This window comes from Elephas maximus, chromosome 5, assembly GCF_024166365.1.
Source record: "Elephas maximus indicus isolate mEleMax1 chromosome 5, mEleMax1 primary haplotype, whole genome shotgun sequence".
NCBI classification, from domain to species: domain Eukaryota; kingdom Metazoa; phylum Chordata; class Mammalia; order Proboscidea; family Elephantidae; genus Elephas; species Elephas maximus.
The window spans coordinates 67,298,167-67,324,439 of NC_064823.1; the positions used below are offsets into that span (position 1 = coordinate 67,298,167).

The window sequence follows — 26,273 nt, forward strand, 5'->3', positions numbered from 1 at the left end:
CCATGTTGCCCGCGAACTGGTGTTACTTAAATAAACCATGGTAATCGAAGCATGTTTATATCAGAACTGTGCTAAGTGAAGACTGGCTGTATATACACTGGAGATTTCCTAAAATGTAACTGTTATGCAAAATTCAGGATAACATGACTGACTTGATGGCAACGGGTTTGGTTTTTTAGATTCCATCTAAGGGAATTTGTTTTAACAAGCTTAAGTGCTACAGTGTAACATGATTCACAGACAACAGTCCCATGGCTTGAACCAACAAAAAAAACGTTATAGTTATGGAGCCACTGTATCTTAACAAAAAGGATGTTAGGGAACAAGCTGTGTACTTTAAAAGTAGTTATTTGTTGTTGCATAGTTTTATACTTGAAACCAAACTAAAGAAATCACACTGAGAAGATCAAAACTGCCCCAATTTCCTGTCCTGCCCTTCCATTTAACAACCAGCTCCTTCCTGAGAAGGCACATAAGTAAAAGTTCTCAGGCCCCTGAGTCCCTGGACCTTTTCCTTTAATTATTTTAAACCTTCCTTGGAAGGGCCAGGTTAAAAGGTGAATGAATGACCAAGTATCTTCCCCTCAAACGTCTTTTCTTTTTAATGGCTTTTGAAGTAGAAGAAGTTGAAGGGTCTTTATATAATCTTCCCTTTCAGTTTACTGTGAACTCTGGATCTCTGTGTGAAAGTCAACTAGAGGAGGTGTCAAGACAAATAAAGGAGATGAAGCCAGCAGTTCTGCTCCTTAAGAGTCAAGAGATTACTGGACATTTAATCCCAGAGATGGAATGGATTACCAGAATTTAATTCCTAGGTAGAAACGTTATCCATCAAGGCTCCAAGACTGAGTGCATTTAAATTATCCCTGAAAGAGAGCAATTTACTCTTTGTTTTGAACAATTTCAGTGGATCAAAGTTGATTTGGAAACCTGGCCAAAACAGTGCTTATTTTATGTAGGAAATAAAACAATTTTGAGAATTAAGGCTTTTTCATACCTTTCTGATAAGATCTGAGAGTTCCATTTGAGCTTTTTGCTGGGCAAAATCAGATTTAACTTCAGAGTAAGTGTCACTGATGATGGCCAAAAACATATTCTGTTTGCAAATCAAAGAAACACAGAGATTAAAAAAAGGAATTTAAATATATTTTGCAAACATCAATCCCAAATTCTGGCAAACATCCCTTTTTTGCTCACCTTTTCTATAATTTGTTATCATACCCTTTGGGAAAATTATTTCCTCCATGAAATCATATCAAAGGAAAATACAATACATATATTCTTATTGTTACAAAACCATATATTGAGGTACATTTTGCAAGTGGAGGCAAGACTGAAACACAGCCAAATATTAATGTACCTATGAGAGCAAGGATTATTTTATTCTTTTTGTTTACCCATTTTTCACAATTCACATACATTACTATAGGTGTGGAACTCTAAACCCAAACCAAACCCATTGCCATCGAGTTGATTCCGACTCATAGCGACCCTATAGGATACAGCAGAACTGCCCCATAGTTTCCAAGGAGCGCCAGGTAGATTTGAACTGCCGACCTCTTGGTTAGCAGCTGTAGCACTTAACCACCAGGGTTTCCATGGAACTCTAAAAACTCTTCAAATTTCAATAGGGAAAATGAACAAGTGGAATTCTATCCTGATTCCAAATATTATTATAGAACAATATTTAAGATTTATATAGCACAATTCAAAGAACTGAGAAGAAACTGGAAAAATCTTCATTGTGCTTAAAATGCTCCCCAAAATAATTAATAGGAATACAGTCAGGTCTTCTAGGAAAAAAGACAATAAAAATTTAGTGGAAAAGACAGACTTTGGAGTCACATAAACTTGTGTTTCAGTCTTGGCACTGCCAACACTATGTTGTTAAACTTTCTAAGCGTTATTTAAATTCTACTTATTTTTACATACTAGGACAATAATAGGATTATTATAATTATAAATAATGGTGAGGATTAAGAAATCTATATAAATTACTGAAGATAAAGCCTGATGACGTGGGAAGTGCTACATAATTTATAATTATTACTCAATAGTGATTAGTTTCTTTCCCCATTTGGAATGGTTTCTATCTCTAGCATTGTTTGTATTTCCAAGAGACTTTTTTTTTTTTAATTTTTTATTGTGCTTTAAGTGAAAGTTTACAAATCAAGTCAGTCTCTCATACAAAAATTTACATACACCTTGCTATGTACTCCTAGTTGCTCTCCCCCGAGACAGCACACTCCTTATCTCTACCCTGTATTTCTGTGTCCATTCAGCCAGCTTTCTGTCCCCCTCTGCCTTCTCATCTCCCCTCCAGACAGGAGCTGCCCACACAGTCTCAAACGTCTACTTGATCCAAGAAGCTCATTCCTGACCAGCATCATTTTCTATCTTATAGTCTAGTCCAATCCCTGCCTGAAGACTTGGCTTTGGGAACAGTTCCAGTCTTGGGCTAACAGAAGGTCTGGGGACCATGACCTCTGGGGTCCTTCTAGACTCAGACCATTAATTCTGGTCTTTTACTAGAATTTGGGGTCTGCATCCCACTGCTCTCCTGCTCCTTCAGGGATTCTCTGTTGGGTTCCCTCTCGGGGCAGGAGCGACACTTTCTTCAAGCACCACATCCAATAGATCATGTCTCTCTTCTACATGCCCTTCCTGTCTTTCCTTTTCAGTATGTAACTATGGCTTGTAACTATATAGCTAGGTATTTGAGTACTAGAAGGAGCTCTGGTGGCACGGTGGTTACAGTGCTCAGCTGCTAACCAAAACGTCAGTGGTTTGAACCCACAGCTGCTCCCTGGGAGAAATATGTGGCAGTCTGCTTCCATAGATTACAGCCTTGCAAACCCTATGGGGCAGTTCTACTTTGCCCTACAGGGCCCCTATGATTAGGAATCGACTTGATGGCAGTGGGTATTTGAGTACTTCCGTTTTCCCCCTATGTCTGTGGAATCTTAGTGAGAGCAGGGTTAAAAAAAAAGAAAAAACTTAGTGAGAGCAGGGTTGGTCCTCTCTTTTCCTTACCATTTTATCCCCAGTATCTAGCACATGACCTGGAAGAGGAGCAACTCAGCAAATAGTTACGGATCGACTGAATGAATGAACAAATGCAGGCTCTATCATTTTAATGGGTTAGGCACTGAATCTTTCTGAATGAAGGAGGACTACTATTTAAGATTCTGTAGCAGAAATGAGAATAGAATATACATGAAAGTCCTTGGCCTAATGCACAATTCCAAGGGCAGATAACTGCATTCGGAGTAACACTTCCCACCTTCTCCCTCCCAACCCAGGCAATCAGTATTCTTATTCTTGCTTCCAAATGGCTGTTAACTAATGCCTGCAAATGTCTTCACTAAAATGGATTAAAGTATGGATCCTCTGAGGAGTCTTAGAAAATTAGAAAGTGGCTGAAAAAAACACTTAAAGGTGTGGGGATTTGAAGTTCACCCTCCTCCTCTCCATCCTGCCTCAGAAAGTTCACTTAATTGCCAGACTGAAGTCTGTACTAGGAGGTCTTTCCCTGTTGATGATGGGACCTTTGCTTCCCGGCTGAGCTGGGCTATTTCACATCACAAAGGCTTCATCTTAACCAGGGGCAATTAACAGCTGGCAGTCATCTGGGAAAGGTGGCCACTCCTGCACTCAGCTTGGCATTTCCTTATAAGAAAGGTTTGTATCAACAATAGTTTAGCTTACTTAGTAATAAATGTCTGCCTTGAGTACTGTGCTCCTTTAAAGAACTGTCTACATCGGATCAAATTGATTATCAGCAGCCAGAAAGTTTAGATAAGAAGTTCAGGGGCAGTGAGTTTGTTAATGGTGGTGGGATGATTTGGAAAAGGGGGGCAAAATGGTTGCACAACTTGGAGAATGTAATCAGTGTCACTGAATTGTACCTGTAGAAATTGCTGAATTGGTGTATGTTCTGCTGTGTATAAAATATACAAGAACATTTTTTTAAAAAAAGGTTTGTATCAACAGTAGCCTTTTCTCTCTCTTTTTGAGAGGTGGAGGGAGGGTAATTCCTTTTTGTGTGGTAGTATAAAAATTACTTTCATATAAAAAAAACAAAAGCTAAGAGCTTCTTTTCAGGTTCTGGTGACAGACCTGATAAAATAACTGAATAATCTAGAAGGTGTTGCCTACTAAATGGCAACATTTAAATGAGTCTACATGTGAGCATCTCAAACTGCCACCGTGATGTTCTTTATCTGGCAGACTGACAAACTAAGAAAATTTAGGTGGTCTGAGGTAAACCAAAGGGTCAGCTGCAGAACTCTTATTTCCTGGTGTTTGCTTTCTCAGGAGAGATTCAGGTGCTCCAGAATCTAAAGTACTACCACCAATGTAACAAAGGCTTACCCTTCCCCTCTGTTTTTTTTCTTTACTATACGACAGGAAGCAGAAAACTCAAGAGGCTTATTTAAAAACTACCTATGATACACACATACAAGATAAATAGACAATATTTCTGATCCTTTCAGTTCTATTAGTTAAAGTAGATCTAATACTCAACCAATATATACCATACACCACACTGAATTACTGAAAATGTATTTACCTTACATAAAGGACCGTTACAAAATCTACTGAAAATGAAAATAACTTTTTTTCTCAAGATGATGGCTCATGTAAGGAAAGTATTAAATGCTAATGTTTAGTTAAAAAAATACCCACTGCCAAAGTTAAACTAATTTAATACTTTCTCAGGGAACAAATGAATGTATCAATGTTAAGATAAAGAATAAAATACCTTAAAAAAAATCTTAATTAACTTGGGGGGAAAAAAATGTTCATTTGTACCAAATGAACATAATAAAAAATTTTTGAAAATAATTTTTTAAAGCAATTTCCACTCATTGTTAGATTTAGTTTTGAATTTAATATTTGAATGTCCTTTGTAGGCAGTCTCTAGACGTGTGAAGTCTGAGTAAGCGAAAACAGATCTTAATCCTGACAAGCAATAATTCACTCAAATAATACTCCTGATATCCTGAATACAGCTCGCTCTGTCAGTTCTCACTGTTTAAAAAAAAAAAAAAAACAGTCAAGCCACGCTAGCAAGTAACTATGAAAGTGCTGACACCTGTGTTAAAAAAGCAGGCAAGCATAATCTACTTTTTAGACAAATCAGCACTTGGGATAACTAAATTTGCACTTGATCTAATTTTTCAGCATTGATTAGACACACATATATGGATAAATGAAAGACCATTTATGGGAAAAACACTTGGTTATGACTTAAAACTGAAGCAATGAAAAGGAAAATAAGTTTTCTAGCACCTACATTTTTTCTACTTCCTAAATCTTTATTAAAAATGATTGGGCATAGAACATGAGAGGAAAGAGAAGATGGTGATTTATGAACATAAACTTTAAAGCCCCTCACTATGAACAAAAATGTACATACCAAAAGAATGAAGAACATAAAGAACACAAAGGTAGTGAAATAAATTGGTCCCAAAATTCGATTAGCTTCCTCAATCTCTGCAAAGTTGATATCGCCCAAAATGATACGGAACTGAGTGAAGCTATAAAAACAAAACAGAACACCAAAATACAAAAACAAAGAATGTCCAGCAGTTGATGTAACATTTTTTAAAGATGATTTCATACTTGAGGATCTTTTTAGCAGCGTAGATAGCTGCCAAATAATAGAAAATTGTCAAGCCCTTTGGGAAACTCTTCCTAGTTACATAATTGAAACCTTCTGAAATAAAAACAATATACTTTCCTGTTAAATATGCTATTTTCACTTGGCAAAAAAGAAAACATAATTAAATTATATGAAGTTACTATCCGATGACCTACAAACCAATTGGCTGGGTAAAACACTGTTACTCTAAAATTTTACAATGATCACCCTGGGTCTGAATTTAAAAACTCTTTTTTAAAAAAGTAAGATCTTTTTGAAAGATAGCCAAAATTGTATGTCTTCAAAAATTCAATACGCTCACATGTACTCAAAGTGAGGTCAAAGTGGCCAGCTGCTGCCAGGGCCAGGTCTTACTCAGTAAAATCATTTTCATTCCTGACTTTTATCAAAGAGCAACATTAGTTAGGAATCCTCCATCCACAAAGCCCTATTAACTTCCATCATTGTGATCACCTCCTTTACTAATAACTCCTTTCTAAATGGCATGGAAATCTGGTACTGGCTACTTTTTTCTGCTTTTAATACCATACTTGGGAACTTCGACAAAAGAAGACTGAAAATTCCTGTACTGGTTTGAGTTTCTCCTAGAATATTAGAAATACCATTTTTTTTCCTTAGAGAATAGGCTGAATTTCAACATATATGGTAACAATATTCAATAGGAACAAAAATATAGATGAATGGCCTTTTAAAAGCTACCATGTGCATGTGGTGCTAAATCTCAGTCTTTGGAACAGTGTTGGTTTCTTAAGGTTATTTTACTATTTCATACTACTTTAGGGCTCCTATCTTAAGCAGCAGCATTTCAGAATATATTTTCTTATTTGCACCAGTAGGTCAATGTTTCTAGGAAAGGTAATTAAGTTTTATTTTAAACGAATATTTTTAAACACTTGGTGGTCAAGTAACAGTCATGAAGACTTCATAACCTTGATAAGGCACTGATATCCCTGATTACATTTTTCTTCTTAATTTTATGTATACTTACATACACTCTTGGAAAGTACTGAAGTCATCAACCTGAGTGCCAAAGACAAGGTATGCCAACTGAGCATAAGCTAAGAAAATAATGAAGAACATGATAGCAAAGCCAACGAGGTCTTTGGCACACCGAGACATGGTTGTAGAGAGCTGGCTCATGGTCCTGTTAAAGCTGATGAATTTGAAGAGCTATAAAAGAGAGGGGAGAAATTACTTTTCTGTTTGATTTTCCTATTCAAAAAGTACTTATGGTGTGCCTACTATGTGCCAGGTACTGTTCTTGGAACTTCCTGTTCTTATGCTGCTTACATTTCACATGATTATTAAAATATAATGAAAACAGGTTAATTATAATTAAAATGATTCATGATATCCCCCCCAAAAAAAATTACAATAAAAGAGGTAAAGAGAGAAAAAAAAAAACTCACAAATGAAAACTAAATAAAAAATCAGGGAATATTTATTGCATATTAACATTGCCATTTAATGTGTGCCAACTACTGCCAGACACCATGGTGAGGGCTTTATGTGCATTGTCTTTGCAATGGCTGCAATACTGGCATTCTATCCCCAGGAGTCTTACTGAAGCCTGGAGACAGGATTTGGACCCAGCTCTACCTGACTCCAAAGCCATATTGTGTTTTTGTAGAAAGGCGCTGAGGATGGCTGCCTAAGAGGTACAGTTCACAACCGAGAGGCTATCACAACCTGCGTAGCTCTAGGTAGAAATCTTGGTGAAGGGATACATTAGAAGTATGCGTTATAATCCCTCCTTAAAATACCTTAATGGCAAAGTTTTCCTATTATGTTGTAAATCCTGCCTCTATGATAGTAATGAGGGAGAATGGGCAGCGGCAGTTGTGTCTTGAGGCAATCTCTTGAGATATAAAAGAGAGAAGCAAGCAGAGAGACAGGGGGACCTCATACCACCAAAAAAGCAGCACTGGGAACAGAGCGCCTCCTCTGGACCCAGGGTCCTTCTGCCTGAAAAGCTCCTCCACCAGGAGAAGATTAAGGACAAAGACCTCCCTCCAGAGCCAACAGAGAGAGAAAGCGTTCCCCTGGAGCCAACACCCTGAATTCGGACTTTAACCTACTAGACTGTGAGACAATAAATTTCTCTTTGTTAAGTTATCCACTCGTGGTATTTCTGTTATAGCAGCACTAGATGTGGAACAGACCATCAACTGCCCATATCCAAGTTCAAGCTGAAACTAAAGAAAATCAGAGCAAGTCCACAAGAGCCAAAACACGACCTTGAGTATATCCCACCCAAATTTAGAGACCATTTCAAGCATAGGTTTGACACTTTGAACACTAATTACCGAAGACCAGATGAGTAGTGGAATGATATCAAGGACATCATACATGAAGAAAGCAAGAGGTCACTGAAGGGACAGAAAAGAAAGAAGATCAAGATGGATGTCAGAGGAGACTCTGAAACTTGCTCTCGAATGTCAGGCAGCTAAAGCAAAAGGAAGAAATGATGAAGTATAAGAACTGAACAGAAGATTTCAAAGGGCGGCTCGAGAAGACAAAGCATTAAAATGTCATGTGTAAAGAGCTGGAGATAGAAAACCAAAACGGAAGAACACGCTCGGCGTTTCTCAAACTGAAAGAACTAAAGAAAAAACTGAAGCCTCGAGTTGCAACACTGAAGGATTCTATGGGGAAAATATTAGATGACACAGGAAGCATCAAAAGAAGATGGAAGGAATACACAGAGTCACTATACCAAAAAGAATTAACCGACGTTCAACCATTTCAAGAGGTAGCTTATGATTGGGAACCAATGGGACCGAAAGAAGAAGTCCAAGGCATTGGCAAAAAACAAGGCTCCGGGAATTGACAGAATATCAATTGAGATGTTTCAACAAACTGATGCAGTGCTGGAAGTGCTCACTTGTCTATGCCAAGAAATATGGAAGACAGCTTCCTGGACAACCAACTGGAAAAGATCCATATTTATGGCTGCTCCCAAGAAAGACAACCCACCTGAATGTGGAAATTATCCAACAATATCATTAATATCACACACAAGCAAAATTTTGCTGAAGATCATTCAAAAACGGCTGCAGCAGTATATCAACAGGGAACTGCTGGATTCACAAGAGGATGTGGAGCTAGTGATACCATTGCTGATGTCAGATGGATCCTGGCTGAAAGCTGAAAGCAGATACTTAACAGGTGCTCATGGGAACCTGTACGTAGATCAAGAGGCAGTTGTTCAGACAGAACAAGGGGACACTGATTGGTTTAAAGTCAGAAACGGTGTGCGTCAGGGTTGTATCCTTTCACCATACCTATTCAATCTATATGCTGACCAGATAATCTGAAAACCTGGATTATAAAAAGAAGAATGGGGCATCAGGATTGGAAGAAGACTCGTTAACAACCTGCGTTCTGCAGATGACACAACCTTGCTTGCTGAAAATGAAGAGAATTTGAAGCACTTACTAATGAAATCAAAGTCCTCAGCCTTCAGTATGGATTACACCTCAACATAAAGAAAACAAAAATCTTCATAACTGGACCAATAAGCAACATCATGATAAATGGAGAAAAGATTGAAGTTGTTAAGGATTTCATTTTACTTGGATCCACAATCAACACCTACGGAAGCAGCAGTTATGAAATCAAAAGATGTGTTGCATTGGACAAATCTGCTGCAAAGGACCTCTTTAAAGTGTTGAAAAGCAAAGATGTCAACTTGAAGACTACAGGTGTGCCTGACCCAAGCCGTGGTATTTTCAATCGCATCACATGCATGTGAAAGCTGGACAATGAATAGGGAAGACCGAAGAACTGACACCTTTGAATTGTGATGTTGGTGAAGAATACTGAATATACCATGGACTGCCAAAAGAATGAACCAATCTGTCTTGGAAGAAATATAACCAGAATGCTCCTTAGAGGCAAGGATGGTGAGACTGCATCTTACATACTTTAGACATGTCGTCAGGAGGGATCAGTCCCTGGAGAAGGACATCATGCTTGGTAAAGTACAGGGTCAGCGGAAAAGAGGAAGACTTTCAACGAGGTGGATTGACACAGTGGCTGCAACAATGGGCTCAAACATAACAAGGATTTTAAGGATGGCCGCAGGACCGGGCAGTGTTTCGTACTGTTGTGCACAGGGTCGCTATGAGTTGGAACTGACTCAACGGCACCTAACAACAACAAAGCCATCCACTTGTGGTATTTCTGTTATAGCTGCACTAGATGACTAAGACAGGCCTCTTACAAATTAATGTTTCTGGCCTCAACAAATCTCATTTTGAGGGTTGTAATCTTATTTCTTGATACAATTCTTACTAGTTTGAGATCTGGATTATTATTACTACTTTACGATAAGGGTTTAGAGCTTTAGTGGTTGTTTCTACTGAGCACACATTCAGTTGAATAAACAGGATGAGAGATACCAGCATGAGGTCTGTGCCCTCTGACCAATCTCAGGCTTTCCAGGTGTTAACACCTGGTGAGTACCTGTGGTGCATACCCTCTACAATAGTGATGAGTCCCCTCTAGAACAGTGTTCAACAGAACTTTCTGTGATGATGGAAATATTCTATATTTGCACTGTCCAGTACAGTAGCCACTAGTCACATGTGAATATTAAGCATGCAAAAAGTGGCTAGTGTGATTGAGGAACTGAATTCTCAATTGGATTTAATTATTAATTAAATTTAAGTAGCCACATGCAGCTAATAGCTACTGTTCGGAAGCACAGTCATAGAACCTGAGCTGGTGACAGGTTGGAAGCTGCCTCAGAATTACTGAAATTTCCTGCGTCTCCTGAATTGAGGCTCATTGTGTATGAAATGCCCTAACCTTTCACATACATGAAAAGGCATGATATGCCTTGGGAAAAGAAGGAAATGAGTGATTACGGAACTATGCAGAAGACAGGTCTGTTCCAATCTCAATTCCAGGTAAAGATAACTTTGGCCTTCACCTGGGAAAGGGAGATGCTTTCCAGTAAGCATTTAAGTACAGCATCTCTTCCTCCCCTCCACCTGGTCCTTCCCCCCTTTTTCACTTAGTTCCTCATTCTTCACCTGGTCACCCCATGTCAGGTGAAACTTGGGCCTATTCCCATGTCAGAGCAGGCTGGGGCCCTACGCCCAGAGACATAATGAAAAGGCCTCTTACTGCATTTTCTCAATGACGCCTGTAAGGTCAGGTCCTGTAGGAGTATGAGCAGGAGAAACAGCAACATTCAGTGAGGTCAATGACCACAGGATTCCCGGTATTCTACTTGACATAGAAAACATGGAGCAGCTTCAGACGGCTACTTGAATTTGGCCACAAAGGCAAATTCAAGTCCTCCAACATTTTCCATGACTCAGGTTAATAAAGAGAAAGAAAATAATATTAAGAAAAAGCCAAACATAACATTTATAAATTACCTTAATCCAAACCAAAAATACTGTGACAGCAGCTACATTGTTGAACTGTATTTGCCAGTACGCTAGATGTTCTAAGTTGGGGAAAGTATTTTGATCTTCCAGAAACTGCATCAGCACCTCCACATTTGAAGTTCTGTATATGTTAATTCCGATAGCTACCACTGACAGCTGAAAAACAAGAAGATTTATTATTTCATGACAGCATATTAGAAATCTGGAGCTTACGTTAAAGCAGCTAGTTTATTTTTCTTTACAAATGTATAAACTCTAGGGCTCACCAAGTGTTCCAGGCCAACAGCATTCATAAAAGTCACCTGCACAACGGAAGGTGCTAAGGATTGCCATTAAATAAGTAAAAGATATTGCTTATACTTCCTGAATCAGGAGTAGAAATCCAATGAGTGTGATGATACTATAACAAAATTAAGTTCAAACAGGAACACCTTCCTTTTTTTCTGCCACTCTCACTTAAATCACTTTCTACCCTTCTGCTTTCTCAGCCCCATCTAGCTTTCTGTGTTTTTTATTTTCTGACTTCTCTTCATTTCTCCAAATTCCGGCCCTCCATTCTTTGATTTATTGAATGAATACACAGTGGATGCCTATGTACACAGCACAGTGCTGGGCTAAGAGGAATAAATAGAAGTAAAAACACACAGCTCCTGTCCTCAAGAAACTTACATACTCTGGTTAAAAACCAGATAAACACTCAAAGTTAAATGATACCAATATATATTTATATTTAGGAGATCATTTGAAGTTTCAGGTGGATGTAAGCAAATGTGGGCCAGGTAAGGCCAAAAGTCTTGCGTTATGGATTGTGAATTGTGTTCCCCCAAAATATGTATCAACTTGGCTAGGCCATGATTCCCATTGTGTTGTCATCCACCATTCTGTGATGTGATTTTACAATGTGTTGTAAATCCTACCTCTACGATGTGAGGCAGGATTAGAGGTACTTATGTTAATGAGGCAGGACTCAATCTACAGAATTAGGTTGTATCTTGAGTCAATGTCTTGAGATATAAAAGAGAGAATCCAGCAGACAAGGGAAGGGACCTCCTACCACCAAGAAAGCAAAGCCGGGAGCAGAGCGCATCTTTTGGACTCAGGGTCCCCGCACTGAGAAGCTCCCAGACCAGGGGAAGATTGATGACAAGGACCTTCCCCCTGAGCTGACGGAGAGAGAAAGCCTTTCCCTAGAGCTGGCGCCCTGAATTTGGACTTCTAGCCTCCTAGGGAGCCCTGGTGGTACAGTAGTTAAGAAAGAGCTTGGCTGCTAACCAAAAGGTTGGCAGTTCAAATCCACCAGCTGCTCCTTAGAAACCTCCTAGACTGTGAGAGAATAAATTTCTGTTTATTAAAGCTATGCACTTGTGGTATTTCTATTATAGCAGCACTAGATAACTAAGATACTTTGACTTAGGTTTGAAGGTCCAATGGTGAATAGGGCATGTCTGGCGGTAAGCAGAAAGCGTGACCTGACTCTACTTGGTCAAAGAAGGTTCAAAGAGGAAGTGGGATTCCAGAAGCCCTTCCTTATTCTTGATAAAAGCACACTGTCTGAAATGTCTTGGCAGCACTAAGAATTAAAAAAATAAGAACAATAGCACAGTGAAGCAAGCTTTCAAAGAAATGCTTGCAAAACGTGGTGGCTACTGAGCCAAGGGAACCATCTTCAGTTTCCACGACTTCATCAGCTGTTCTTTTCCAGTGGTCTCTGACGTGGGAACAAAGCAACCCGCTGGGGTGTGGGAAGAAAATATTAGACCTTCCATGCCAGTGGTAAGAAAGTTTTAGAATTCTGTTTGTATTTATTTTTATCTCAGTTAAATTCTCTATATATGTATATTATTACCAATACACCAGTATATAAATATTACATTGTGGTGTGTAGTCAAAGTTTCACTGACAGGCACATGATCAAAAAAGTTGGATACCACTGACTAGCCTTTTGTTGGTATTGAAATTTTTTGGTTAAAAAATAAAGAAGCCTATTATTAATAAGTATAAAATCACACTTTGGTTCACTTTTATCCTAAATGGCCTAAAATAGAAGCATGTATATACAAAGCAAAAAGCAGGGTTTGCATCCTCAGAGTTAGAAACAATAACTGTGTTCTAGACTAACCGCCAATGCATTCGGACTGCAGTGTGCCATCACCCAGGAGAGAAGTATGTTGAGAAATTATTTCCAGTGTCATGGCCTCTCCTGCCTCCTTAAATACTGAAATTCTATTGTAACTATGCTCATTATTAATACATCGAGAATTTTGGATTCCAGGGCATTACCTATAGTAATCATGTGACATTATCCACCATCCTGAAAGAAGGGAAGCACTTCTAACTGCATCAGGGCAGATGGGTTCCAAACTGTATCGCTGCTATAGGAATTTTTACGTTGAGTGGTTCCTTCTGAATTTGTATTAAGGACAGAGTAGCTTCTAAAGTGTTAGCAATTATTATTATCACTGCTGCTGTGAATACTGTTTTTCTTTTTCATGCCTTAAGCGTTCTTTTACCCCCACAAGAATAAAATATTGTCTATGTCTTATCAACTAACTCTAGTGAGAAAAGACTTGATAACAACTTGATGTAAATGCTTCACAAAGCCCAAACTTCTTTTTCAGGGGTGAGGTGGGGGAAATACTGGGCGCAAAGTGGGATCACAGGAGAGAGAACACTAACGGGACAACGTATCACGTGCTTATACTTCACAGGCGCCATCTGTTTCTCAGGACAGTGGGAAGGAGGGGCACAGGATAACATTCGTTACAGCTGTGCCAATCAAAACTCTTAAGCATACAATTAAGCATGCTGTTACATGCTGAAATGTTTAGCAGGACTTAGCAAAATCTGGTGAAGGGTAAAAAGCTTATAAAAACACATTTCCACACTGAGGCCTCAAAGAAGGAAGTGGTTAAGATGACAGTGATGGGGAAACCTCTTGAACAAGTGTTAGAAATTATAACTGAGTCAGGGCAGGCACAGGGTCTGTAGGGTGCTATGGTCTTGCCTGTATCATAAATCTGCCTTATGATTTCTCGTATCTCATACAGAAAACCTTGATCATCCTAACTTTAATTTTATTCTCTGTGGATTATTGCAAGAAATTTTAAACTGCAGGCATGTTTTCCCTGCCATTCAAGATATTCTCAGGGTGTTTCTTCTTGCCACAGTTTGTATATGTGCAGCAAAATAGAAATTTACTAGCAGCTGGAGAAAAATATCATTAGCAAAAAACAAGACAAAACATTGCTTCCTCGCCCATTTTTCACATGGCATGCTCAGGTCAAATATGAATGGCTCAGTTATACTCGCAGTTAGTGTTCAGCTGAGAGCTTACTGTAAAGGCAAATTCAGAAGGGTGACTCATGCAAAATGAGAAAACAATGACGACTAAAGTTGACCTATTAGAGAATTTTTAGATTCTCCTTCCGAAAATCAAGATCCACAATGCTGAGGAAATCAAAGATTCTAAAATGTTTTTATAACTAAGTACGGAATTCGGTATTCTTCTCAAACCTACCATGATGATCACAACATCCAGACAATTCCAGAAACTCCTGAAATACTGTAGCTTGTGAACGCGAATTTCCAGAATCTCTTCCACCACATAGTAGATGATAAAGATACAGAAGATAATCTCACAGGCTGCCAGGAAGTAATCAAAAGTCGTGACATATCGGATCAGCTTTACAGGCTGAAACTGCCAAGATGGAATCACACCGCCTGTTGCTGGGAATTCAACCAATAACCTGTGTTGCAATAAGAACGATTAAAACAACACCTGGGTTTAGCTAGCAGAAGTTATTTATCGATTCTACCCCTGCACTGTAAAGTAATAAAACTGTTGCCCCAAGTCACCCCAAACTAGTTGCAAAATGTTTTATCCAGTCAACTCCGTATTGCAGAAGTTTGTGCCGCAAAAGGAACGAGACTTTGCCAGCCCTCCCAGCTCAAACGATTACTTCCTCCTAAGTCTCCCCTCTGCTTTTCTGGTATTTATACTGCTCACAGTATTGTACTCTTTTTTTAACGTAAAAAATTAATCAACAAATACACTTTCTAGGATTTCTAATAAGTGCAAGTCATTATACGCTGCAACACAAAAAACATAAGAAAAATTCATGCAAAACAAGTACGGTCTGCTTGAGAAGTAGGCAATATATTTTGTACACATACGTGGACAGGGCCTGAAATCTCTCACTCATTCATTAGCACTGAATAGTTCAACTTGCTGGGAGGAACTTTCTCCCTTCCTGGAGGTTCAATTAATAGGTGCTCAATAAATGTCTAATTGTCTGAAATGGTAATATCAGTTTTTTACATTCATATTGGTGGCACTTATCTATAGTGCTTTACTATAATTGAAGTGAGGATTTTTCTTGCCAAATTCCCATTTTGTAGGTCTCACACTGTCACACTAATAATAGAATTTAAGCCTTTTTAAAGACTTTTAGTCAGCTATTAGGTATAACTGTTTCTCCATTACTAAGTATGGGTAGCCAAACCTAGACCTTCAGTATCCAGGACTCACACACAAGCAATAATCAAGTAAAGACAGGCACTATGGCAAATTAGAATTGAAGAACCATGTAAGTTTTTCTTCCCTCTTTATTGTCCATTCTCCTGTTCTTTCTTTCCTATTTGATGTGTTGGAGAGCAGGGGCAAGAACCAAAAACTTACAATACTGAAATGAAGAGCCTCATCACAACCCCAGTGTGAACTCCAAAGGGGAGGGCGTTGCCTCGGGGTGCCAAGTCATCACTCTCAGGCCTATTCTGGCCCCACATCTGTCTTCTACTTCCGGAAGCATAGAAAACAGTGCTGAGCAATGAAGTAACCGCCTTGGCAATACTCAAAGTATGGGAAGGAAGTGAAAGAAATATTCAAGACCCTCTATAAATAGGTATTTACTTCAATGTCAACCAGAGTTGCCTGCCTGTTTTTATCCTCTTTCTACCTTCACTGGCGTCATGAGAAAAAGTTAATAATAACTGCAATAGATTTTCGTTCATTTCTAGCAGTAACCAGTACTTGATTTAATGTGATGTTATTTTTTGCAAAAGCTGTTAAATACAAGGACTGGAAAAAAGCCAACTGGCCTTGTAAAGCAGAGTTGAGTTTGGCTTCAAAAATAATGACAAAATACGGATAAGATTTAATTCTCCCTATCCTGTGTGTAAATACATGTGCACGTAATCCATGGTAGTGATGTCTGAGTGTTGCTGACACATTCACCAAGAGGATTAAACTGGGTGAACTCTGGATCCTCATGGGTCTGCTCTACCTTTTTTTTTTTTTTTTTAAAGCACTTGTTACCTTCTGTTGTTGTTGGTAGCCATCAAGTCCATGCCGACTCATGGCAACCCCACGTGTGCCGAGAACTGCTTCATAGGGTTTCAAGGCTGTGTCCTTTTGGAAGCAGATCACCATACCTGTCTTGTGAGGTGCCTCTGAGTGGCCTCGAACCAGCAACCTTTCAGCTAGTAGTCAAGTGCTTAACCCTGTGTGCCACCCAGGGACTCCTTGTTACCTTTTACATATGATAAATTTGTTCATTGACTATCTCCTCCTGGTGGAACACAATCTCTGCAAGGGCAGAAACCTTTGTTCCTTTCACTGATGTATCCTTGGAACCTACAACAGTCCCTGGCACTTCTTAGGTGCCCCACAGGTGTTTGCTGAATGAATTAATGAACAAGAGAAGCCCCAGACAAGTCAGTGGGATCTGTTTCCTCATTGTCCCCACTGAATGGCCATGACGGCAGCGTCACTGGACTGTGGAAGGAACTTTATGTACCTGTGGTGTGAGCATGGAGCTTTGGCTGGTAGCCGGGTATCCTACTGAACATCAGGCACAGCCTGTGACTACCTGTGGCTGTGCTGTGCTCTTAACAGCTTGGACGTCATCTGACAGCGGGAAACTCAGAGAAATGAGGCAGGATTTGATGGCTAGGGTACTCAGTGAAGGAGCACGCGGCACCGATTATCCTCACGATGGTTAAGGAAAATACAATGCTTCTCCCAGAAAGGTTCTGGCATGGGAAGGAACTTGGAGCAGACGTAAAGTTCCTCCCAACTCGGAATATTCTACAATCTGAACTCCTCCCTGCCCCAAGTATCATTACCCAAATAAGCCTTCGATTTTCAGCCTTGCTATCAGCCCTGATCCTTGGCATCCTCATTTAGCCAACCGCAGGGGAGGGTTTTTGGCCCGTCTCCAGAATAGGACATTCATACAGCTACAGAGAAATGGGAGGGATGATGCCCTCAGCACACACCTGACCACACAGAACAGGTTAATGTTGGCGTTGTACACTGAAAAGTCAATAAAAACTGCCCTGGTTCCTCGGTCCAGCCAACCATTTTTCCTGAGGCTAGCAATCTGGGCAGCTGTTTCCTCTCTTGTTCTTGACAAATCCAGGTAGTAGCCAGCTCCACTGTAAGTTGCAGTCATTCCCCAGTGGCTACTCCCATTCAAGTCTTTTTCACTTGTGTAGATCCAACTAATTAAAAACAAAAACAAAACAAGCAGGTGGAATCAGTCGAACACTTAAGGCAATGACAAAGACAGTTGGTCCCTAGTAAGTCAAAAGTGTGTCATAGTTATTAGTTTCATCAAGCTAGGTAATGTGCCTGCCATGGCACTTCCTAGGTGATTTCTTAATTCTTAGGTACAGCTATTAGCCCCATTGTAGGAATGAGGGCCCTGAGGCTTAGTGCAGTTAACGGGTCCCAAAGACTGTGAGGGCGGAGTCAGAATCTACACCAGGGATGTCTGCCTCTAGAGCCTGTACCCTTACCCCTTAGTTTACCTGGCTGCCTTCCCTGGGATAACTGTACTCAGATGACTCTAGGCTCCCAAAGAAAAATGCAGCCAAAAGGACAAGTTTATCAAGCTCCACTGTCTGCAACTGTACATAAGATTCCACACATTTGGGAACTTAATCCACTACTATTTATAGAGGATCTCTTTACAACCAGATGATTCTTTGGCATCAATGGGAATACAAAGATGAACCAAGAGCCTCCCTTTTCCCCAGTTTATAATAAATAAGGAGAGAGAAGTTGTAACTAAACAATTAAAATACAAGACAGATGATAATAAGAACCAAGAGAGAAATACAGAGAAGTTACCATGGCAGTTCAAAGGGCCGGTATCCTTACTGGGGGCCTGGCAATGCGAGAGGTAGATCAGAGAAGGCTTTGGGAAGAAGCTTCACTGGACCTGGACTGTGAAGGGTAAGTACGGTTTGGACCTGCACATGTGGATGGGAAGGGCATTGTCAAGCGTGACTGAGGCATGGCCAGAGAAGTACAAGATGCCCCATGAGTAGTTCAGTATGGCTTCTTTATGATGAGGAAAAGAAGGTTGAGGGGTAGACTGTGGTCAGATTGTGAAGCGCAAGTGTGAAGGGGTCCACAAAGGGAAGGGGTCTGGGAGGCGCAGAACAGGATTGCTCTGATGGCAGTAAGATGGGAAAGACTGGAGTGGTGAGGAGCAGAGGGCTCAGGTGTAAAAAAAAAGTTGACATGGCAGATTTGAGACTGTTGCCCTTAAATGACCTGCTTGCAAGACTGGATCTTGCCTGGTATCTGGTAACCTGACTGATAAACAGCGTTCTACACTGATAGAAAGCTTAACCCAACTGACAGGAGTGGTTCACTGTGCCTCAACTACTTGTTCAAACAACCTGCTGAACACCTGCTTTCCTTCTGGGAGTCTGGAAATTTTGGTACACGCTTGGCTGATGTTGCCCACGTGATCAGCCTTCAATAAAAACCCTGGGTGCTAAGCCTGTAATGGGTTTCCCTGGCAGATAACCCTTCATAAGTGTTATCACAAATTGCTGCTGGAGGAATTAAGCGTGTCCTGTGTGACTGGGAAAAGACTCTTGGAAGCTTGTGCCTGGATTTCTCTGCTCTTTCCCTATAAGCCTTTCTCCTTTGCTGATTTTGCTTTGTACCCTTTCATTGTAATAAATCTTAGTTGTGACTCTGACTCTATGTGGAGTCCCGGAGTACTTCCAGTGAATTCCTGAATTTAGGGTGGTTTTGGGAGTCCTCGCCCTCAAGAAGCTTGGATTCTGGTGGTGAACTGAGGGCATCAAGACCTACTCTAACAACATAATTAACAATGGAAGAAACGACATGGTGTAGTGGAAGAAACGACACGGTGTAGTAGAAGAAACAGGGACTTAGGAGCCAGGGAAGTATGATTAAATCCCAGGCTGGCCATTTATTAGCTGTGACACTTTGGGTAAGCGTGCCTCAACTTTGTCATCTCTAAAATGGAGACAGCAATACCTAATTCGTAGGTGTTCTGTGAAAGGCAAAGAGATAATGCACGAAATCACTTCTACAGTGTTTGGCATAGAGTAGTGACTATATAAATTTTTCCTATTAATGATGTGAGATAAAGAAAAATACAGGAAAAGGTACCACAAGACCCTTGCAGAAACTAGAAAATGATGAGTTAGGAAGCAAAAATCACTACTATAACCTGGAAAAAAATGTTTTTCAAGGTTATTTAGTCCCTTTAATCTGAATCTTCTGATTTTACTAAATTGGTCTCTTACAGATCCTGGAATTAAGTAGGGTGTGCACTGGATGGCAGGCAAAGAATCTAGGCATGGAAAAGATGTATGCCCTATTGCACATTCACAAACCTATATTCTGTGGTGATTGAGTTCCGGGGATGGGATCTAGGTGAGCTGACAGAATTAAGTCTCTGAACCTCCCAGCTTAGAAGACAACTCTGGACCATGGCAGCAACCCTGAGACCCATCTTAAAACAGCCTGAGAGTTTCTTCCATTTCTTTATAATAACTACAGTAATTTTTTTTTTTAATTGTGCTTTAGGTGAAAGTTTACAGCTCGTTAGTTTCTCATACAAAAATCCATACATACATTGTTATGTGATACAATAATTCTAAAAATAATGACTGTCCTCCCTTAATAGGTAAGTTTTGAAGTATGGCCACCCAAGTGCATGCACGTGTACATATGTGTGCGTGCACACACACACAGCCCCTCACACACAACCCTACAAATGTGCACACATACTCAAAATCGTAAGCACAACTTTGAGAAGGCTGAGACTTAAACCAGACAGAAAAACTGCCATACAAGCTTACTGTATACTGTAAATAACCGCATTCTGAACAAAAATTTGACTTGAAAGAGCTAATAAAATTTTCTATACCAAAAAATGTCCTAATTACTGAGGAGTCTGCCTCCTGGCTAAAAACTCATGTGTGATTTTTCAGACCTGACCACAGGTGATTACAAAGGCTTTACCTGGCAGGCCTCAGGGCAAAGCTGCCCCGCCCACCAGGCTTGGCACACAGCCAGTGCATGAAGGGAGCCAGCCTTCCTCAGGCACCTCAGCTGAAGCTGCCTTATCGGGTGGGAGGGGAAGAATCTTAACCTCAGGACACTTTTCCTGACCCTGACTCAGTACTTTTCCACCACTTGCACTTCCATCTGGCCCTCCCACCCCCTGGAAAGTCCATAAAGCTGCAGGAGCCTTTTGTTTGGGGCTCCCTCCACACCTGCACTGATCCACCTGATCCTAGCTTGGGCACTGTCGCTGGGGAAATATGGAACAGGCAGGAGCTGGGTGCCACTCTCTGGGTTTGATCTTTTGCATATGTTATTACAGTAAGTAAAGGCTTGACTACTACTTTCATTTTGGCTTTTTGTCTTAATTGGCTTCTTGGCTTGCAGCTCAGCTTCCTGACCTAGAGGAGCATATTACTGGGTTTATAAAAATATGGTTCAAACACCTTAAAAGAAACTTCTCAAAGCTCAGATAACTTCTTTTTGATGGCCATATGGTCCATGAATTAGACTTTTGAAAAATATGCAGACAGAAGCTAAAATGAGGTAAAAAGTAGGGAGAACTTGAGAAACCAAAGGTCTATTTGGCCAAGGCCTTAAATATAAGTACTGAAGAGTCAGGTAAGGCATCTTCTTCTTGGTGAAGGAACCAGAAGCCACAGACACTTACGCAGTTCCATTTCGAGGACCAAACGGAGCTCTGTCTTCACTACTCACAGAGTAGACATCATAGCACTCTTTAATCTCACTTCTCAGGTCCGGAGGAATAGAGCAGGATCCGTTTCTGACTTTGAGTTGCCGTATCCGTGGTACCCCTAACAGCAGGTTCTCGTAGTAAATAAAGCTTCGGTTGTCAGCTTCGGTTATGTTGCTGGGCTGCATCTCCCAATACAGCCCATCCAACAAGGAGCCCTCTGTGAACTGAAAGCAAAGAAAACATTTTTGGAAAGTCCCAGGTTCAGAGTCTGCCCTTGTTCCTACCCGGAACGTTTGCATGACCAACAGTTTAGCAACCCCGTGAACGTGGCAGAGTGGCGGGAGTAGGCTTTGCTGTCAGAAAACTTTGGGTTTGGATCTTGTTCCGTCATTGCTAGCTGTGAGGCCTTGTCTAGATCTTCCTCTTACCCAGATTTCCCGTATTGGCAAAATCCATCTTTGCAGGCTTATTGCACCTGGGCACAGAGTGGGTGTTTAATAAATGGCAACTCTGATTTTTATTCTAGGACCAAAAGGAGAGGGGCATAAATCCACAGCCATGATCAACTCCACTTTCCCTTATTAAAATAGGGAAACCAACATAATCCTGGCTCTAAACTGGTTTAGAGATGAAACGGTTTTTTTTTTTTTTTTTTAATTTTTGAAGAAAATACAGCAGAACGTATACCCATTCAACAATTTCTACATAGACAGTTCAACAACATTGGTTACATTCTTAATGTTGTATCACCGGTATCGCTATCTCTACCCGGACTGTCACTGCACTATTAAGATTTACTATCCCTAAATTTATCTGTGCTTTAGGGTTGCTGTTGTCAATTTGATCTCATGCAGATAATTCTTTAATAGTGTAGTACTCAAAATGAACATTGTTTACTAATTTAGCTAAGCTGCAGTTTAGTTTAAAGATGACTTCAGGGGGTAGTTTTGGTTCAAGGTTTAAAGATTTTTTTCAGGGTAATGGATCTGGGGGTTCCTCCAGTCTCAATGGGCCCAGTAAGTCTGAATTCCGTAAGAATTTGAAACTCTGTTCCTCATTTTTATCCCTTTTGGTCAGGATTCAGCTACTGAGTCCTTGATCAAAATATTCAGTAATGGTGGCTGGGCACCATCCAGTCTTCTCGTTTTTCATGGCAAAGGAGGAAGTTCATGGAGGCAACCAGACATGCAGTCCAGTTTCTTCTCTGGTCCCTGGGTCTCCTTCTTCCTCTACTGCTCCCAGTGAATAGACACCAAGTGTTGCAACTTAGATGGCTGCTTGCAAGCTTTTAAGACCCCAGGCACTACCCACTGGACTGAAGGATAAAAAAGAAACTTCATAAACAATATTAGGCCAATTGGCTGGACAGTCTGACAAAGCCATGACCCTAAAATTTTGAACTGAGGGAGCTAATCCCATGAGGTGTTTGGTTGTACCTAAGCAGTACCAGCAACTGCAGCCTTTTTTTTATTGTTGTGATAAAATTACATGTAACACAATACTCGCCATTTTGTCCCATTTCTGGTGTACAACCTAGGAAAAGATTACAGTTTTGATTATCCGTCTGGTTTGATTACCTGGTGGATCTTCTAACTGTCTGGATTATTTTGCTGTATGCTGAACTCTCCAACTCCATTCCCCACTTTTAGATTTTCGCATTTATTTTCATGGGACTGTTTGCAAAACCAGGTGTACCTATATGGAAGACAGAGCCAGCCGCTTCCCTTGCCTTTACCCTTATCAGATGAGCAAGAGAAATGGACTGATCTGGCCAACTGAGTGTGGTTTGAGATGCCAACTATTTTTATGTGTTAAGAGATTCCTGTGACTCAGTTTTTTCTATCTTTAAATCAACATCTCTGACTACAAGGTTTAGAATGAACTTCAAGAAGCATCTTCCCAGGGAGAAACAATCATTTTCTTTCCAATTTCCTTTCTGATTTTCTTAAACTCTGAGTGCCATGTCCTTCAGGTTACTTCAGTAAGTTTCCTGTGGCATCAGTCATCGTTTATGCTCTGCTGCCAGGTCAGAGTTGTGACAATTTGAGAAGGGGCTGGGTGGAATTTTACATTAGCAGGTCTTTGAAAAACCGTGCCTGTTGTCTACCTACTGTTCTAGAAGCTGGGGGGTACATGCCATCATCAACAAAGAGACAAAAACAAACAAAACAACCAAAACTCTGGCCTCGTGGACCTTATATCCCAGCAGATGCTCAATAAATATGTATTCAATCTGTGAATGACTGAATGAATTAGAAACTAGGGTAAGTAAGTGGCTAAAAAAAATCCATTTTTTTTTATTCCCAAGCCATGCGACTGTACGCATGCAAGCTCTCTGAATCTCAGTTTCCTCATTCACAAATCAGGGATAATATTAATGCTTACCTTGTAAGGATGCAATGAGGATTAAATAAGGTAACGTACGAACACTCAGCCAGTGAAAGGCACATTCAAGGTGCTCAATAAATGTAGTTTCTCCTCTCTTTGAGAGTGGGAACTGTAACTTTTACAGTGAAACCTGTGAGAGCTGGAACTTGATGGGACTGCCTTGTTGTTCTAGGTCTTGCAAGCTTCCTGCCTTTGACAGGGTGCAGTCTTACCACTTCCCTGTCACTCCGTTTCAGCAGAAAATATTTGAGTTTCCCTTCTCTGACAGGCTTCTGCCTTACACAGGCTCTGACTTTCACAGGTTTTATTTTAACAACTTACCATACCTTATAACATCTCACACAGTGCTAAGCACATAGCAGACTTGGACTTAGGAAGCCAAAGTAATGACTTCCAGTGGCAAAGATACTTTCAAAGTTATTTGCCAATACCTTCCAAAAGTCTTCCATTGAAGAAAGTGTTTTAAAGTTCGTTTTCTCCATCCTGGACAGCGGGGAGTCTATGAAGAGCTGTGACATTACCCGGGTGTAGTAGTACACACTGGAGCTCATCATGCCATAGGTCACTGGAACACAGGAAGAGTCGGTGAACTCCGCAAAGGGGGCCTGCACACATCACACAGCCAGCAACTCCACCAGGGGTAACCCTGGCGGACGAACATTTTGAAACAAATATCCTAACAACGTGCTCTCGCCCTTGCCTTCCTTCCCCCTCTCATTCTTCGATAACATTTCCCCTTCTCTCTGGCTCACATAGGAAACCCTGGTGGCGTAGTGGTTAAGAGCTATGGCAAAAGTTCAGCAGTTCAAATCTACCAGGTGCTCCTTAGAAACCATATGGAGCAGTTCTACTCTGTCCTGTACCGTCGCTATGAGTCGGAATGGACTTGACAGTAATGGGTTTGGTTTTTTGGTTTTCTGGCTAATGTAGCCTTATAAAATAAATATATTAATATCAGTCATGTGAAATAAAGGAGTCCCTGGGTGGTGCAAACAACATGCTCAGCTGCTAACTGCAAAGTTGGAGGTTCAAGGCCACCCAGAGGTACCTGGGAAGAAAGGCCTGGGGATCTACTTTTGAAAATTCACTCACTGCAAACCTATGGAGCACAGTTCTACTCTGGCACATAAGAGGTCACCCTAAGTCAGAACTGACAGCTGGTATGTAAAACAAAACTGGCGAACTACTGAGTACCAAATTAAGGTCAGGCGCCTTCATGTGACATTTAGGCCTTTCAACATGCCTATTGAATTTCATCTCCCATCACTCCCAGATCAGCCCTTGTCAGTTAGGCTGGTTCAACGCAGGCCCAACGGAGGCCACGCTGAGCTCCGACTCCTATGACCGTGTGCGCGCGCGTGTGTGCGTGAGTGCGTGCGTGTGCGTGCGGCTTATTCTCCCTACAATAACATGTGGCTGGCCATTCTTAGTTTGCCCCAACATCAGTTCTCTGTTCTTCTCTGCCTTGTTTTGTGCCCTGAGGCTGAACAGGAAATGGGGGCCAGAGGAGAGAGATTAATGGTTTGATCCCACCATCCCTACTCTCTCTCACTGCTTGGGTGCAACTTGGCAGTGGGTCCTCCAACCTTGGCCATAGTTGCTGGGGATGCCCTTCTCTAATGGCTACAACTCACACCATGCCACTTCTTCCCCTCGCTCCTTCAGGCCTGGAGCTTGGGTACTCTTAGCCCTGACACACTTCAATAAATAGTCCCTTATTAAACCTTAATTACCATTTTGAGTTTGCCATCTCTTTCCTTCCCGGATCCTTAGCAGTACAGACACATCTGCCTCCCACCTACCGATCAAGTCCTCTCCAAGCTACACTCCTGCCACGAACACTTCCTGACTGTACCAGACCCATACGAATGGTTCCGGAAACAGGTGGGAAAATAATTTACAGGCTCCGTGAGTCAAAGGAGACCAGAGTTTGGATCTTGGTCATGCACCCCTTAGTTGCTATGTGACCTGTGAAGCTGCTTAAACTTCCTTAGCTTCAGTTCTGTCTTCTGTAAGATGGGGATAATGATCTAGTCAAGGTTTTTTGGTGCTTAAATAATTACTAAAAACTATCTCAGTACTGACAGTTAAAAAGTGTCCAACAACGGTGGTTCTCTTCCTTAACTGGATTGCTATGTACACACCTTTACAAACCTTAGCACTTTAGTAAGCACTGTTTTATGTTGGACTCTAGTGGCTGCTGAACGTAATATGCTATAATCCCTGTAATTAGCTGGCAAAAAGCTTCAAGAGGAAGGAAGTATGTTTTACAATTCTTCTGAATACAGCTTCTAACGCAGTTCTGCCAACCCAGCAGGTTAGTTAACATTTAGCTGGCCTTCTCCTTCAGACAGCGCCTCTCACCTTCCAAGCATCACAGAAAATCAAGATGAAAGGAGAGAAGTAGATAGATTGATCTAAACATAAGTGCGTCTGGGAGTCCGTCCAAGCAATCAATGCAGCAGTAAATATACATAAATACATATGTCATACACACATCTTTGTACCTTATCTAGATGGGCACGGATATTTTCCAGTCCTAGATTCCCTCACCTGCTTAGTTCTGTCATCCTATGATCCAGTGTAATTAGGACAAGAACACTCCTCTTCAAGGTTACATGACCTGCCACCTCTCACGGCTGTATTGGGCCAGAGTTAAAGGGTTAAAATTGTAACCCATTCACATTTATGGAATGTGCGCTGGACATGAAGATAAGATATGAGTGTCCCCAGGGAGTGCTGTGGATCCAGCTCCCAGAGGGAGGGACCCATGTACCCTGC

General features: G+C 40.9%; 1 protein-coding gene across 2 annotated transcripts in view; it reads right to left on the reverse strand.

Annotated features, from left to right (window-relative positions):
* PKD2 (polycystin 2, transient receptor potential cation channel) overlaps positions 1-26,273 on the reverse strand; it is a 58,894-nt gene that overhangs the window by 9,535 nt on the left and 23,086 nt on the right. For both annotated transcript variants that reach the window (XM_049885758.1, XM_049885757.1), the window contains 8 exons: positions 23,924-24,057; positions 21,078-21,328; positions 17,347-17,571; positions 14,588-14,816; positions 11,059-11,226; positions 6,657-6,838; positions 5,423-5,543; positions 998-1,096 (listed from right to left, as the gene is read on the reverse strand). In XM_049885758.1, coding sequence (XP_049741715.1) covers positions 998-1,096; positions 5,423-5,543; positions 6,657-6,838; positions 11,059-11,226; positions 14,588-14,816; positions 17,347-17,571; positions 21,078-21,328; positions 23,924-24,057 — 1,409 coding nt within the window. The remainder of the gene's footprint in view (positions 1-997; positions 1,097-5,422; positions 5,544-6,656; positions 6,839-11,058; positions 11,227-14,587; positions 14,817-17,346; positions 17,572-21,077; positions 21,329-23,923; positions 24,058-26,273) is intronic.